This window comes from Spermophilus citellus (genome assembly GCF_964194105.1).
Source record: "Spermophilus citellus genome assembly, chromosome: 6".
Classification (NCBI taxonomy): domain Eukaryota; kingdom Metazoa; phylum Chordata; class Mammalia; order Rodentia; family Sciuridae; genus Spermophilus; species Spermophilus citellus.
Window position 1 is genome coordinate 134,553,472 of NC_138187.1, and position 15,317 is coordinate 134,568,788.

Below are 15,317 nucleotides of genomic sequence, written 5' to 3' on the forward strand. Positions count from 1 at the left end.
GAACCCAGAGCCTTGTGCACGTGAAACAAGCATTCTACCAACTGAACTATATCCCCTGCCTAATAAATGGTTTTTAAAGTTTTTTTTTTCTTTGTAGTATTTTAGAGAAAAAATTATTTGTGTAGCTGACAAATAATGGGTTTTGATCTTAGATTTGGCCAGACTTTTTGACTGCTGATACATAATACCTTGATTTTCAATACTACCTTGCTCAGACCTAACTTCTCCTGTAGACTAATGTGTCCTTTGGCTTTGGTCAGCTTTCAATTCCTTAGACATGGTTTTAGATTCTTCTTTACTAGTGATCTAGTGATCAGCTATGCCTTACTTGCCCCTATAACAAATCTGAATCTGTATAGTTTGCTAGATCACAGAGAATGCATAATCTAGCCATATCACATTAGCTCTTATATGCCATGTTACAAGTTTGGATGTTATTTTGGGAGCAAGTATTTCTGAAACTGTTTTTTTTTTTTTAAATAAACAAATTACTCCTAATGCCTCAATTGCTCCTTATCCAACCCCAAAGTCTTTAAGGAAAACTGATACCCCAATAGGATGTTATATATTTGACTTACAGCTTTACGGACCACCTGGCATAATATGATTTTCTGCTGAGATGCCTGTACCTCAGCTTGAATAGTACAACTGAAATCCAGGAAGGGCTTTAATTATAAGAACAACAATATTAGTTTTCTTTTTTAGAAATCTCAGCTTGACAGTTAAAATAATATGGGTTGCAGTAGAGTAAGGTGGGAGGTAGACAGCTCAATTAGGAAGCTGTTCCAGTAATTCAGGAAAGCGAATCTGAGAACATAATCTAGTGTAGTAGTAGTGTTAGAGAGAGAGAGAGAAATGAGAGCATAAGGAAACAAGATATAAAAGGCAAAAAGAACTGGGATCTTTATGAAATAGGAAATATAAAATATTTATCTTTAAGTTCAAAATGTAAGTAGATAAAGTTTCTGCTTTTACTAAAGTAAAGAGTATGAGTAGGGTAGGCTTGCAGATAGTAAATAGTAAGCATAGCAATCAATGTATTTATTTTCAAGTACTTATAAGAAGTCCATACTAATATGGATAGTAAGCAGTGAATATATTAAATTGGAGCTCAGAAGAAAGTCTGGAAGAAATATTAAATTTGAGAAATGTGACACAAATATAATTATTTGTCAATAAATATCTTGTGTCAGAAATTATTTCAGGCAGTTTGCAATGATACATAAACTATGACACAGAGAAATAAGTTAAAGCTGGAGCAAAAGTAAAAAGAAAAGCAAGGGGAGTTTGATCCTGTAATTCCAGGGGCTTGGAAGGGTAAGGCAGAGGATCAGAAGTTAGTTAAAGGACAGCCTCAGAAACTCAGTACCTATACAATTTAGGGGGAAAAAAAAGTTGTTACAACATTAGAAAGAAGTTTTAGTAATGTGATAAGGAAGGATATCAAGCCAGATTGTAACTGGCTTAGAATGTAAGAAATGACCAAATGGAGAATCTTGGCTGGGAAGAAAAGAAAACACTTCTCAGGACAGTTTTTTTTTTTTTTTTTTTTTTTTTTTAGTACTAGGTACTGAACCTAGGGGTGCTTTACCTATGAGCCACATCCCCAGTCCTTTTTACTAAGCAACACTAAGTTGCTTAGGGCCTTGCTAAGTTGTTGAGACAGGCCTCAAACTTGCGATCTTCCTATCTCAGCCTCCTGAGTTGCTAGAATTATAGGTGTATGCCACCGTGCCTGGCCACAAGACAGTTCTTAACCTGGAATCCAGAGATAGTCTTAAAGGTCTTAAAGGGATTTAGTGTCTGACATTGTATGTACAATTCTGTAAATATGTAAGAGTGTCCATTTTACTGGCATGCATATCCACAACTTTTGTCACTTTTCAGAGACATGTTACACTTTTCATGAAATCACTAAACTGTTACCCATGAAGATAATGAGATACATGTTTATCATTAAAAAATGTTTTCTTCATGCATTTTTTTCTGATTATTAAAATAATATAAACTTATTGTGAACAAGTGAATTGAATATTATAAATATATAACAAGGAATGGAAGTTCTTTGTATTCTAATGCCTCCAAAGATAACCAATCTAAACACTTTATGCCTGATAGGTGCTGCTGCTCATCTAAAACACCCAATAAATAATATACTTATTTTACCCTAAAAATCATCTTCACATTCACACCAAACTAAATCACAAATATTAAATTTGAGAAATGACACATTTTTGATATTCAAAATAGATACATCTCTATTACCCACTCACAATCTGTTTTTAAATTTACTACCATTTCGACCCCTAGCCCAATAACATGCGGTTTGAAGTTTTAATAGGTTTTAATAGTTTTGTTCTTATTTTAATTTAATCTTATACCGACACTTATCACAAAGGACTTTTTTTATACCTCAAAAATAATTAATGAATATAAATGAAATCAAGTTTCACAAAGGTCAGAAGCAACACAGAAATAACCTTCAACATTCATGCCTTGACCAGGTCAGAGCTCTCTCTTCTGAGGTATTTTAAGTGGCCTAAGAGCTTTCTGAAAAGTTCTAGTTTGTCTGTTTTTTAAAAAAAAATATTTATTTTTTATTTGTAGGTGGACACTATTTCTTTATTTCATTTTTATGTGGTGCTGAGGATTGATCTCAAGGCCTCACGAGTGCTAGGCGAGCGTTCTACCACTGAGCCACAACCTCAGCCCTAGTCTGTCTCTTAATTGATGGCATTTTAAATTGTTTTAGAGTCAAAATTTTACCTTATGTAGACTGCACAGAAAAATATGGACCTCTGCTCATAGTTATAACATTATGCATTTAATTAATATAAACGTAGTCAGAATAGGCAGGTCCTCAATGCTTTTAAAGATATGTAAAAAACAATGCATAAAATCTCAATTTCTGCCTCAAAAGGTTACAAAAACAGGGTAGGCAGGTGGAAGATGAATTCTGTGCTGGTCGTGTTTAGGATCTAATTGAGAGAGAAATTCAAGTTTGGCCCTTGAAATATTTCCCAAAACAACAATGCTCCTTCTGGTCTGGGTAGAAATAAACAACTATTATCGACTCTAGTCCCTTAGCTCTGAAAGAGACGGGCAAAATTGGAAAAAATAAGCCATGTATCTAGGCCACATTCTCCCAAATTTGGTTTCTAATATAGAGGAAATCATTGAACAAAATAACATGGACTCTAATCCTGCTTCTATCATTCATCAGTTGTGCAACCTGTGCAAGTTATTCTTCTCTTCAAAGCCTTTTCACATTTGAAAGAAAGTTTTGTTAGCTTAGATTATTTCAGAGTTATGGTGTTTTTAAAGGAAATGGAGAACAACAGGGAACAGGACATTTGCTGGACTCATAAAAGCCTTTATACCCAACAATTCAAACCCAGGGATTCTTATCACTGAGCTACACCCCCAGCCCTTTTAATTTTTTTTTGTAGTACTGGGCATTGAATGTGGCCTTGTGTGTGCTAGGCAGGGGCTCTACTACTGAGCTACATCCTCAGCCCTAATTTATTATTTTGAGACAGGGTCTCCCTAAATTGCTGAAGATTACAAACTTCTTGATCCTCCTGCCTCAGTCTCCTGAGAAGCCCAACCCAACATTTATCTTCAAGGAGATCTACAGAAGAAATTTCCAAGCAACAAAATACAATGTATAACCATGGCTTAGGATATCTGAGTAATTTTCTCTTAAAGCAATTCTTATCAGGGCTGGGCATGGTGGTGCAGGCCTTAATCTCAGGGAGGCTAAAATGGGAGGACTAAGTTCAAGGGCAACCTCAGCAATTTAGCATAGCCCTAAAATAAAATATAAAAAGACATGGGGATGTGGCTCAGTGATAAAGTGCTCCTGGGTTAAATTCCCAGTACCAAAACAAACAAACAAATAGAAACCTCACCCTAGGGTAGTACACTTACCCCCAGATGGCTCTCACAGCAGAAATTCGAACTGATGGAGGTTGTGACTCATGAAGACCACTAACTGTTGCTTGTAGGAACTGCTGGATCAGTTCAGGAGACATAGCAACAGTGAACCGACTGGCAGCCCAAAGTGCCCGACCCAGGAGGAAAGGAGACACTGGGAAAAAGAGCAATTATGGGTTGGACAATGAAAGTTGGGGTTACATACCCTTGTGCCTCCCAATTCCACTCCTTGAATGTCCACAAATAACAGGATGTACATAATATACACAACTTCTTTGAAAGAAAAAGCATGACCTCATAAAGTAAATGCAAATATGTGACCTATGTTGCGGAATCAACTTCCCAGTTTCACTTCTCACTATTGGCAAAGTAGATCTTGAATATTCTGAAATTTAAAAAAGACTTTACCATTCTAGTTCCTATCCCTAGCTCTCACTATTTATTACCTGCTCTTCTAAATACATTCTCCATTGCCATTTTCTTCCTACTATAACATTGTATCATTATATAGTTCTAATCAGGTCATTTTTCCATTTATAACCCGCCAGTAAATTCAGTCCACCAAATAAGACCACCTCAGTCAGCATAGCATTCAAGTCTCCCTACCCTCTCCCTTTATGCCTCCTAAACTCAAGCACACATCCTTCCCAGCAACTCACATCTTACTTTGCCACTTTGGTGCTTTACTTATATTATACCAAATTGGCATATTTCTCTTGTATTCTCTCTTGGGCCAAGATAATCCTGTCTCTGAGCCACTGTGATTGTCTTCAGCTTTCTTACATGTTGTGTATTTTGTTTGGATTCCTATCACTGGTACAAAGATTATAACTTCCTGCCCATTATCACTGCTTGAAAAGACTACACTTATTCAGCCTGTTATAGGGCTTAACTTAGTTACTCGTACAAAAATAACTGAGAGGAGCTATTGAAAATATCCTAAGAAATTAGTAAAAGAATTATATAATAATTTATTTCCTATCAACCAGAAATTCTCAAAATACAGACGAGGAGCTCCTGGTGACTCCTAAAGTTAAAAACATTTTTTTTCAGCAATACTAAACATTAATTTACCTTTTCACTGTCATTCTTTTATAATGTACAGTGAAGTTTTCCATAGATTGTATGATATGTGAGATCATAGGTCTGACAAATGATGAAATGTATACAAGCAGAACGTCCCTGTTTTAATTTTTGATGTATCAAAAAAAATGTTTTCCTCATTATTATCCTTTTATTTGTCTACTTAGTAGTACACCACAGCAGAATGCATTTCAATTCATCATAGACAAATGGAGTGCAACAATTCAATTTTCTGGTTGAGTACTGTGTAGAGATACACCATTTGTGCAATCATACATGTACCTAGGATAATGATGTCCATCTCCTCACACCATCTTTCCTACCCTTAAAACCCCTCCCCAACCTCCCCTTTGCCCAATCCAAAGATCCTCCATTCTTCAAGCATGGGATTTTAATTAGGACCCCATTCTTGTGGGCGGGCATGATGGTAGGATTCATTTAAGTATTTTCATATGTGTACATAGGAAAATTATGTTAGATTTATTCTACTGTCTTTCCTATTCCTATCCCTCCTCTTTCTTTTGATCCCCTTTGTCTAATCTACTGAATTCTTGCCCTTCCCCACTTTATTTTGGTTTAGCTTCCACATTACCAGAAAAAAATTTGACCTTGGGTTATCAATAAAACCCACACAAAAATCTCTTGGGGACTGATAATTTTTCAGTATATAAAGGGGTCCTGAGACCCAAAAGTTTGGCTAGTTATAGAAAATCTTTTAGCTATAGGCAGGATTCAAAAAACGATAAATATCGAGCCTTTTTCAAATGCTGACTATGCTGATGTGTTTGAAAAATCCTGATACTTTCATTTAAATTAAGTCATGGAAAATGCTTACTATATGGCAAGGCATTCTAGGATACAATGATATATTAGATATGAGTTCTTCTCTCCTCATTAACTACAATATAACAGTGAGGAATGTTTTCAAATTATGTAAGCTATTCCCAGTGCTATCCTATGAACAACAGTCAAGTGATGGATTGAGAAAGGAGCAAATGGCTATGCCAATTATCTAGATATAGTCCAAGAAAATAGTTTGAGAAAAATGACAGGTAACAAACAGGAAGAATGAGCCTAACTGGCATTTTGGACTCATTATTAAATATTTTTTGTTGTAGATGGACACAATACCTTTATTTTATTTACTTTTCTTTCTTTCTTTAGTTGTAGCTGGACAAAATATCTTTATTTATTTATTTTTATGTGGTGCTGAGGATCGAATCCAGTGCCTCACATGTGCGAGGCAGGCGGTGCTGTACCACTGAGCTACAGCCCCAGCCCCCTATTTATTTATTTTTACATGACTGAGCTACAACCCCAGCCCCGCATTTGGGACTTATTATTAATGAGAGCAAAACTCAAGCCAGAGTTCTGAAGGCATAACAACCAGATTTGCATTCCATTCAAAATGCCAAAAGCAGCCATGAATGGAAGGGCTAATTTGGGAGGAAAAGCAGCAGTGAATGGAAGAGCTAATTCAAGGGAGGAAAAGCAATGGTTATTAGTCCCTTAGTAGGTGAATCCTGAACTCATGTCTCTGGCCTATTTTAGGGGTATGAATTAGTTCAAACTCTAGGGTGCAAAGATTTTCATCCAAAGGACATAAAAATGCTTGGCCTACCTATTTAAATAAAATATAAATGAACTGATGATAGGTCTAAAGAGCTTTCAGAATCCTAGACATATTGAAACATACCTGAGAGGTTGAGGTCAGCAAGGATGACATTGGTTAGGAACCCATGCATGTCAAAATGGATCCTGCCATTTTTCACACTGTCCGTGATAATGGACTTCACTGAGCCTAAGGCAAGCATGCAGGCCTCATGGATCTTCCACCTGTGAGAGGAATAGCAGAGCCTGGTAAAACAAACTCCTAAAACCCACAAATATTTTAGAAAGAAGATTCAGAAAAGGGCATTCCAGCAAAATCTGACCCAAAAGGGCAATTTATCTGCCCTTCCAATCTAAATGCTGTTATTAAATTATACTGAAAAGAAAATGAAATTTAATGACAGACCCCCCCCCCCCAGTTAGAAACAATATAAAAGCCCTTCCTTTCAAGGATATTTAAATAGGGATAAAAAAACCAAAAGCATTTTAACCAATTATTTTATGGTTGGGAAGAACTGCTTTAGAATAGATGACTCAAAGCAAGGATTTGTTTGTCTTAGATTTGAGGCCCCAAACAGGTCCTTAAATTACGCATTTGTCACTTGCTCTTACCAGTGCTCAGTGCCACTGCTTTTGGTTTGCTCAGCTTCTTGTAAATGCCTAGTGGCTGCTGCAGCCAGAGCTGCTGCACTCTCATTCTGGAAATCTGTGGCCACAGCCTAGGGAAAGAAGAGAAGGGCTAATAAATCTGTGTGTGCAGTCCAAGCATTTTAACTGCAAACTGCTTTAATCAGGACTGTTAGAAATGAATGGTTCAAATTCTTTCACATGTACACACTAAACTCAGATTAGGTGTATTAAAAATGTGACTGCAAGCTGGGCAAAGTGGCGCATGCCTATAATTTCAGCAACTTGGAAGACTGAGGCAGGAGGTTTGAAAGTTTGAGGTCAGGCTGGGCAATTTAGTGAAACCCTGTTTCAAAAAAAAAAAAAAAAAAAAAAGTGTGTGTGTGGGACCTGGGCTGGAGCTTTATTGTAGATCAGTGGTAAAGTGTCCCTGAGTTCAATCTTCCACACCAAAAAAAGTGACTCCATTAGTTTTAAGGGTCTCTAATGGAAATAAAAGAATATTGTTTGTTTGTTTGATACTGGAGATTGAACCCAGGAGCATAGTAACCACTGAGTTATATACCCCTGGTCCTTTTCTTAAATCTTGAGACAGAGTCTTGCTAAGTTGTTTAGGGAATCGCTAAATTGCTGAGGCTGCCTCAAACTTGTGGCCTTCCTAGCTAAGCTTCCAGATTGCTGGGATTACAGTGACTTGGCTAGGAATTCCTGGCTAAGAATACTTATTTTAGGGGCTGGAGATGTGGCTCAAGTGGTAGCGCGCTCGCCTGGCATGCGTGCGGCCCAGGTTCGATCCTCAGCACCACATACAAACAAAGATGTTATGTCCGCCGAATACTAAAAAATAAATATTAAAAAAAAAAAGAATACTTATTTTTCTACAGTGCATTTTAAGCCTAACTAGTTGCTTCCTTAGGCTATGTTCAGCAGAGCTAAAGTAAGAATGACAGATTCAGCTTTGGATGACAAAGGAGGAGATATTTATTCTCTAGGAACCTAATCACGGAAAGGTTACTCTATTAATTGAAAAAAAGTATAATCCTTCATAGGTGCCTTAAGAAATATTAAGTGTAGTGGCACATGCTTGTAATCTCAGCAACTTGGGATGCTGAGGCAGGAGGATTGCAAGTTTGAGGCCAGCCTGGGCATCTTAGTAAGACCTTGTCTAAAAAAAGAAAAGAAGTAATTACAAAAAGAGATTTCACCAAGAAACCTTCTACCTAATAGGAAGCAAGTGGCAGTTTCTTCATAGCATTCCAGTCTAGAGAGAACTCCATGCTTTTAGTCAGTAAAGTAGAAGAAAACATAAACAGATGTTTGGATGTCCATCTCAGCATTTTTTGTTTGTTTGTTTGTTTGTCAACCTCTGGATTACACTATAGTCTTGACAAAGGCAGCTTAAAGTAAAATAATGTTCCTTATTTGACTACTCTTACTCACTTAGCATATTATCCTCTACACAATTTTTTTTTTCTTTTGTACTAGGGATTGAACCCAGGGACACTTTATCATTGAGTTACATCTCAGCCCTTTTATTTTGGGACAAGGTACTGCTAAGTGCCTAGGCTGGCCTTGAACTTGCCACCTTCCTGCTTCTGCCTCTTCCAGAGTTGCTGGGATTACTCACGTATGTCACTGCACCCAGCATCCTCTGCACAATTCTTATATCTAATATCTACTGGTGAATCAGAACTAGTAGAAACAATTTTGGAATTTCTGAGTCTCAAGCTTCATTTGAAAAGCTCTCTTGTATTCACAAAAATGTCTGAGATAAAGCTGCTCAACAGTACTGCTCACCTTGGGTTAGATGTCTAGGAAGAGGAGGAAACCCTCAAGTGACGGAGGAGGATTATTTGGTTGAAGTATCAAGGTGACTCTCTTACCAGCAATAGGTCTTGAGCTGCAATTCTAACAGTATAGGAGAAAGTATCATCATCTTCATCTTCTACAAACTGCTGGGGGTTGGCTGTCCACACTTTAATCTGAAAAGATAATAAAATTATGTTTTCGTTGGGCTACCAATCTGGTTCACATGTTCCTTCTTTTCATCAACAAACATATGAAGACTTTAGCCTATTACTTAACAAAATTATAAGCCTCAAAAAGTCTTTTTTTAAGAGAAACAAATTCTTACACTCAAGGTTTGTAGCAATGGCTACTGCTCTCTACCAGATCTCATTTTAGAATTTGGGAGATTACTTGCTGTTATTGCCACTTAGCTATTATTCTTTGATAAGTCAGTTTCTTGAATATAATAGGTCTGATGGGATATTGAATGTAAAAATCATGTCAATTTTTGTGTTGTTTTCTATGAGAGGTATTATCTTATTCTTCAATGCTTCCCCCCCAACTCCCAGTTTTAAAGACCAACAGGTGAATAATCTGATTACTACTTTCTATTATTTATATTGAAAGAACAGTTTCTCCTAGATACCAGGATCTTTGGTTTAGTGGTTTTTACAGAGATTTTCCTAATGCAAAAAGTGTTCAGAAAGCCCAATTACCTAATATAGGAATTGATTAAAAACTCCTCAATACCCAAGGATTTGGCAATAAAATGATGTCAAAACTTTCCCAGAACTTCACATGAAGTTATTCTCTTAGTGTCTATCTTTAGAAAGAAAGCATTTCCTTGATCAAGGCCTGCATTCACCAAAAAGGTGCACTTTCCAAATGCCTGCTTGTAACTTTCTTCCAAGTATTATTTACCTGCTCCTCAGTGATTTGCATGTATAGAATAATATAGTAAATCAACTCAGGCAAAGCTTTCTTAACAGTGCTTTTGAATTTGCTATTTTCTAGGAGGGCATGGACAAATTCAAAAATACTAAAGACGAGATTTTCAAAGCCCAGGACTTCACCTATAGGAAATACACAAGAGAAGAAGTTAGTGATAAGAAAGCAAAAGAAAAGCACATATACTGGAAATCAACTACATTATCTTTGTAAATTAAGAAATATTGCAAGCAGTTGCCAGTTCCTAAGGGAATTGGTAGAAGAGGCTAAAGAGTCAAAGAACTTTGAGGATATCAAATATCCTTTGGTTTTTCAAGTAAAAAATACTGGTGAATCAAATATTTAAAAAATTTTTTTTTTTTAGTATTTATTTTTTAGTTTTAGGCGGATACAACATCTTTGTTTGTATGTGGTGCTGAGGATTGAACCCGGGCCGCACGCATGCCAGGCGAGCGCGCTACCGCCCAAGCCACCTCCCCAGGCCACGGTGAATCAAATATTAAAACAGAAATGAAAATATCATCATCTGGACTTCAAAATTAAACTAAACAAAACACCAGAAGTAGCTGGATTAAATGACTTTTAAGGTATCTCTTCCAAACTCAGAAATTCTATGACTTTATATGATTTTTGCAAATGCCTATGAAGAACAGATTAAAGATCGTCAATTTTCAATTCTTCACATCTAAAAACTGAAAGGAAACTCTATTAGAAAACTCACTTAGAAGAGTGAAGCTTCTAAGTTACTGCTTTTTTTTTTCTCTGACTTTTTTCTTTTTCCAGATCCCTTTTCTCAATAACTGATATTTCTGTCAAGATCAAATAAACTACATACCATCAGAATCCACGGGATCTTCTACTTCCTCTGTGTAATTCACTTCAGTCCTCACATAAGTATGATGAAGAGTAAAGAAATAAAATTTGGAGTCTGCTTTACATATATTCTACAAGAGAATGCTGTATATTCCAACACTAGGAGTGGACACTTAAAAGTAGAGCCCCATGAATATGAGACCCAAGGCTAGATTCCCAACTATAGGTGGTAGTGGGTTCCTTAAACTTTCAGGAAAGGATATAAAGCTGCACTCTCAGTTAGGGTGTTCCAAACAATAGGCAGAATCTGCTGCATGGAGGACACCATGTGTTTTGGGAAGTTTTTCACCAGGGCTGTCACTGCCTGAAGTTAAGAGAAAACACCCAAGAGTGACATAGGAGAAATCAATGATTTCAGACTATCAAGCTCCAAATCTCATAGGCAGTAAATGTTTACCTTTAGGACCTCCATCTTAAACCCACTGTCTGATGTGGGGCCATCTGGTATCTGGAGGGCCTGAACAAAGGCCTCTGTGAACTGCTGCACCACTGGAAAGATCAGAACTTTGGCTGCACCCTGATAATAAAAATCAAAATCAATGCTGACAAACCTCTAATGGATGGTATCAATAACCACATCAAAAAGGGAGACAAGGTATCTAAAGCTCTAGTTAGGCTGAGGAAGGAGGATTGTAAGTTTGAGGCCAGGCTAAGCAACTCAGTGAGACCCTGTCTCAAAATAAAAAATAAAAGGGCTATGTGTACAGCTCAATGGTACAGCACCCCTGGATTTGATCCCCAGTACCACTAATTAGAAAGGTATAGGTATCAAGTCATTGGAGGTTGTTTTTCAGTATTTCATGTTTTCTTAACTACTACTTGTAGTTCTTCCTCACATCCCTACTAAAAGCTATTATATAAGGCCACCTTTTCATAACAGCTTCTTTTTTAAAAAAAAATTTTTGTTCTTTTTAGTTATATATGGCAGTACAATGTATTTTGATTTTTTTTTTTTTTTTTTTAGAGAGGCAGGGGGGATTTTAATATTTATTTTTTAGTTTTCGGTGGACACAACATCTTTGTTTGTATGTGGTGCTGAGGATCGAACCCGGGCCGCACGCATGCCAGGCGAGCACGCTACCGCTGAGCCACATCCCCAGCCCAGTACAATGTATTTTGAACTAGTGCTTTTTAAAAAGATATTTTTAGTTGTAGATGGACACAATATCTTTATTTATTTTTATGTGGTGCTGAGGACTGATCCCAGTGCCTCATACATGCTTGGCAAGTATTCTACCACTGAACTACAACCCTAGCCCCGTAACTGCTTCTTGAATTCTCTTGATCAGTATTTATCAGCTAGCTTTGTTTCATAAGAGGATCATTAAATGTAGAAAAGTTCTAGGATATCTCTAATATGAAAAGGATATAGGGTAAAGTATTTAAAGAAATAAGACTGAAACAAAAGGAAACTAATCTATAAATTTAAAAATTTAATTCAAATGTTAAATCTATCTAGCATATTGGTTAGTGTGCTTTCTAATTCTGGTATCATGAAATGAGACACTGCTTTGAAAGGCATTTACTAATTATGTTCTATCATCCTATACACAGAATACATATTAAATCGCTCAATTTAAGTTTTTATAGGTATCCTACATATAGGATGATGGGACATAATGGATTAATAAAAACTTAAACATAAGCATGAAATATGTTATTTACCAAAGGCTCACCTTTTCTAGCTCCTCCATGTTACAGATCATATGGGCACAAGTGGTAAAAATCTCCACAGCTCGGGAACGGGTTCGAATACCATATACCTGGGAAAGCAGTTATGGCACAGACATGAGATTGGAATGTAATGAGGTGTGAACCTATGACTAGAAGTAAAACTATCAATCCTTACATCAGATTGGATCCCCTGGACAGATAGGAAATATTATTGTTCATATCTGAGACAGACATTTACAATTAAGAATCATAATGTTAGAACTTATTATAATTAACATTTTATGTAAGCCTCTGTGGACTGATCTGGTTAAAAATATCAAGCTGTATAATTTTAAAATCCTAACATGGCCAATATATATCTTTTTTTTAATATATATTTATTTTTTAGTTTTAGGTGGACACAATGTGGTGCTGAGGATTGAACCCAGTGCCTCATGCATGCCAGGCGAGCACTCGACCACTGAGCCACAACCCAAGCCCCACCAATGTATTTCTTTCTTTCTTTTTAAAAAAATTAATTAATTAATTTAAAAATTTATTTCTTTCTTACATACATGACAATAGTGGATTGCATTACACTCATAATTATCCATTCACAGCACAATTTTTTGTAACTCTGTATATAAAGTATGTTCACATCAAATTATGCCATTATACATGAGCTCTCTCTCTTTTTTGCATTACAATTCTTAATACATTTTATAACACAATTTATCAAGCCCCACCAAAGTATTTCTTTTTCCTTTTTTTTAAAAAAATATATTTTTTAGTTGTTGATAGACCTTTATTTTATTTATATATTTAATGTGGTGCTGAGAATCGAAGCCAGTGTCTCACACATGCCAGGCAAGTGCTCTACCGCTGAGCCCCAGCACCCGCCCCTCTTTGTTTTTTTTTTTTTTTTTTTTTTGGTTTTTAGTGGTGCTTGGGGATTGAGCCCAGAGCCTGGCACATGCTCTATCAACTGAGCTACATCCTTAGTCCTCAGTGTGTTAATATGCATACTGTGGTTGAGGGCAGGAGGACAGGGTTAAAACATTATACACTAGGCATTCAATCTTCCTGTGAATGAGTTACCATTCATATACACATTGATCAAATACACACACACACACACACACACACACACACACACCCTGAGTATATTAAGGACCTATTTATGCAGTGAAGTTATAAGACTACTTCTAAGTCCTTAGCTGAGGTAGGCAAGCTTAGGTAGAATACCTCAATGGGAGGTATCAATAAAGATACTAAATACTTAGAAATGAGCTATATGAAGATATATTTCAGTGATTTCATTGTTTTATCAAAAGACTACCCTTGTAGTTGTGAGTGAAAAGTCTATGGTTAATCTAGATTCTGATCCAGATGGTTGTCAGTTCCAGTCTTCAGGTATATCAGTGAAATACACCATAAACTCCCATCTGAGAGGCAGAGCTGACCAGAGCCTGAACAGCCCTTTTTTTCTGAAATCATGAAGCTGAGATTTCATACCTCAGCCATGGTGAAGATCTTATACATCTCTGGAAGAATGACAGGAGCAACCAGTGGCATTTGTGTGTCTGTCACCTCTCGAGTGAACTCTATAAAGAAAAAAGTACTGTAAAAAAAAAAATTAACTGCTCATAAAGATATTAAGTGTGGAAATTTCCAAACTGTTTCCAGATAGCGGTTCCTAGTCAGCACACAAATAAGGACATTGGCCTGGTGGCCTTAACTAGGGAAGAAAAGCAGCGAGAATTACTGATTATTTGTTAGAAGAAGAAGAAAGAACAATATGGCCTTAAGGAAAATGAGATTAAGAAGGAAACCTTAATATAAATACTAAAAGGAAATCTGAAAGAGAACTGCAAAAAAGTCTTTATGAAGTTAACCAGAAAATTCTGTATTAGTTTGTGTCCACCTGTCAACATTCAGGTGCACTTTGAGGTCTCTTTGTTTCTCTTTTTAGTTTTTTCCCTTGGCAAGTTGTTCTGATGCACATAATAAAGTATGTTCAGATTTACTAGGCTTCAATTCCACTCTTTTAAAACATATAGTAGAATAAGACTTGAAGAAGGTAAGGGAAGTATGAGTCAGCTTTTTCTTTACTTTGAAAAACAAAAACCAAAAAAATATAACATACACAATGCACTAAGACAGCATAAAGGACCCTGGATTTCATGTTACTAAGTGGTATAATAAAATATAAGCCCTTGAGTTCCAATAAATGTTCACTTTATCTGATGATTTTCCAAATTATTACTATTAAAATGAAGCTAATATTTGGAAAACATTTGAGAAGCCAGTTCAGGTAATTTAGTGAGACCCTGCCTCAAAATAAAAAAGAAAAAGGGGTGAGGGATATAGCTCAGTGATAGAGCACCCCTGGGTTCAATCCCCAGTACAACATATACACACTAATAAGCTTTATGAAAAATGTAGTACAACCTAATCCTACTAATAAAGTGACTTACTACATTTTTTCTCTCCCAGTAGTCTCAATTTATTTATACTTTATAGGTTTAAGTTAAAAATAATTTTTTTCTGAGGTCATTCAGCAAGTCAGGAAAACTCTGGGACACCTACAACACCTCGATTTCCAAACTTACTTGAGACTAAAGAAAACGTTTTAGTTTGTTGATCAAATATTTCAATTCTTTGCCAATATGTTTGCATTTCCTTCAAACCATAAAACTTAGTTCTCTTCCTACTTTTTTGGTGGTACTATGATTGAACCCACGGGTGCTATACACTTGAGATACATCATATATATATATATATATATATATATATAT

The 15,317-nt window shown here is 36.3% G+C and overlaps 1 protein-coding gene across 3 annotated transcripts in view; it reads right to left on the reverse strand.

Moving 5' to 3' along the window:
* Positions 1–15,317, reverse strand: part of IPO9 (importin 9) — a 52,256-nt gene that overhangs the window by 21,770 nt on the left and 15,169 nt on the right. For all 3 annotated transcript variants that reach the window (XM_081298660.1, XM_081298659.1, XM_081298661.1), the window contains exons 5-14: positions 14,035–14,123; positions 12,543–12,629; positions 11,264–11,383; positions 11,070–11,170; positions 10,829–10,887; positions 9,967–10,118; positions 9,141–9,239; positions 7,243–7,349; positions 6,716–6,855; positions 3,931–4,090 (exon numbers count right to left, since the gene is read on the reverse strand). In XM_081298660.1, the coding sequence (XP_081154786.1) occupies positions 3,931–4,090; positions 6,716–6,855; positions 7,243–7,349; positions 9,141–9,239; positions 9,967–10,118; positions 10,829–10,887; positions 11,070–11,170; positions 11,264–11,383; positions 12,543–12,629; positions 14,035–14,123 (1,114 nt within the window). The remainder of the gene's footprint in view (positions 1–3,930; positions 4,091–6,715; positions 6,856–7,242; positions 7,350–9,140; positions 9,240–9,966; positions 10,119–10,828; positions 10,888–11,069; positions 11,171–11,263; positions 11,384–12,542; positions 12,630–14,034; positions 14,124–15,317) is intronic.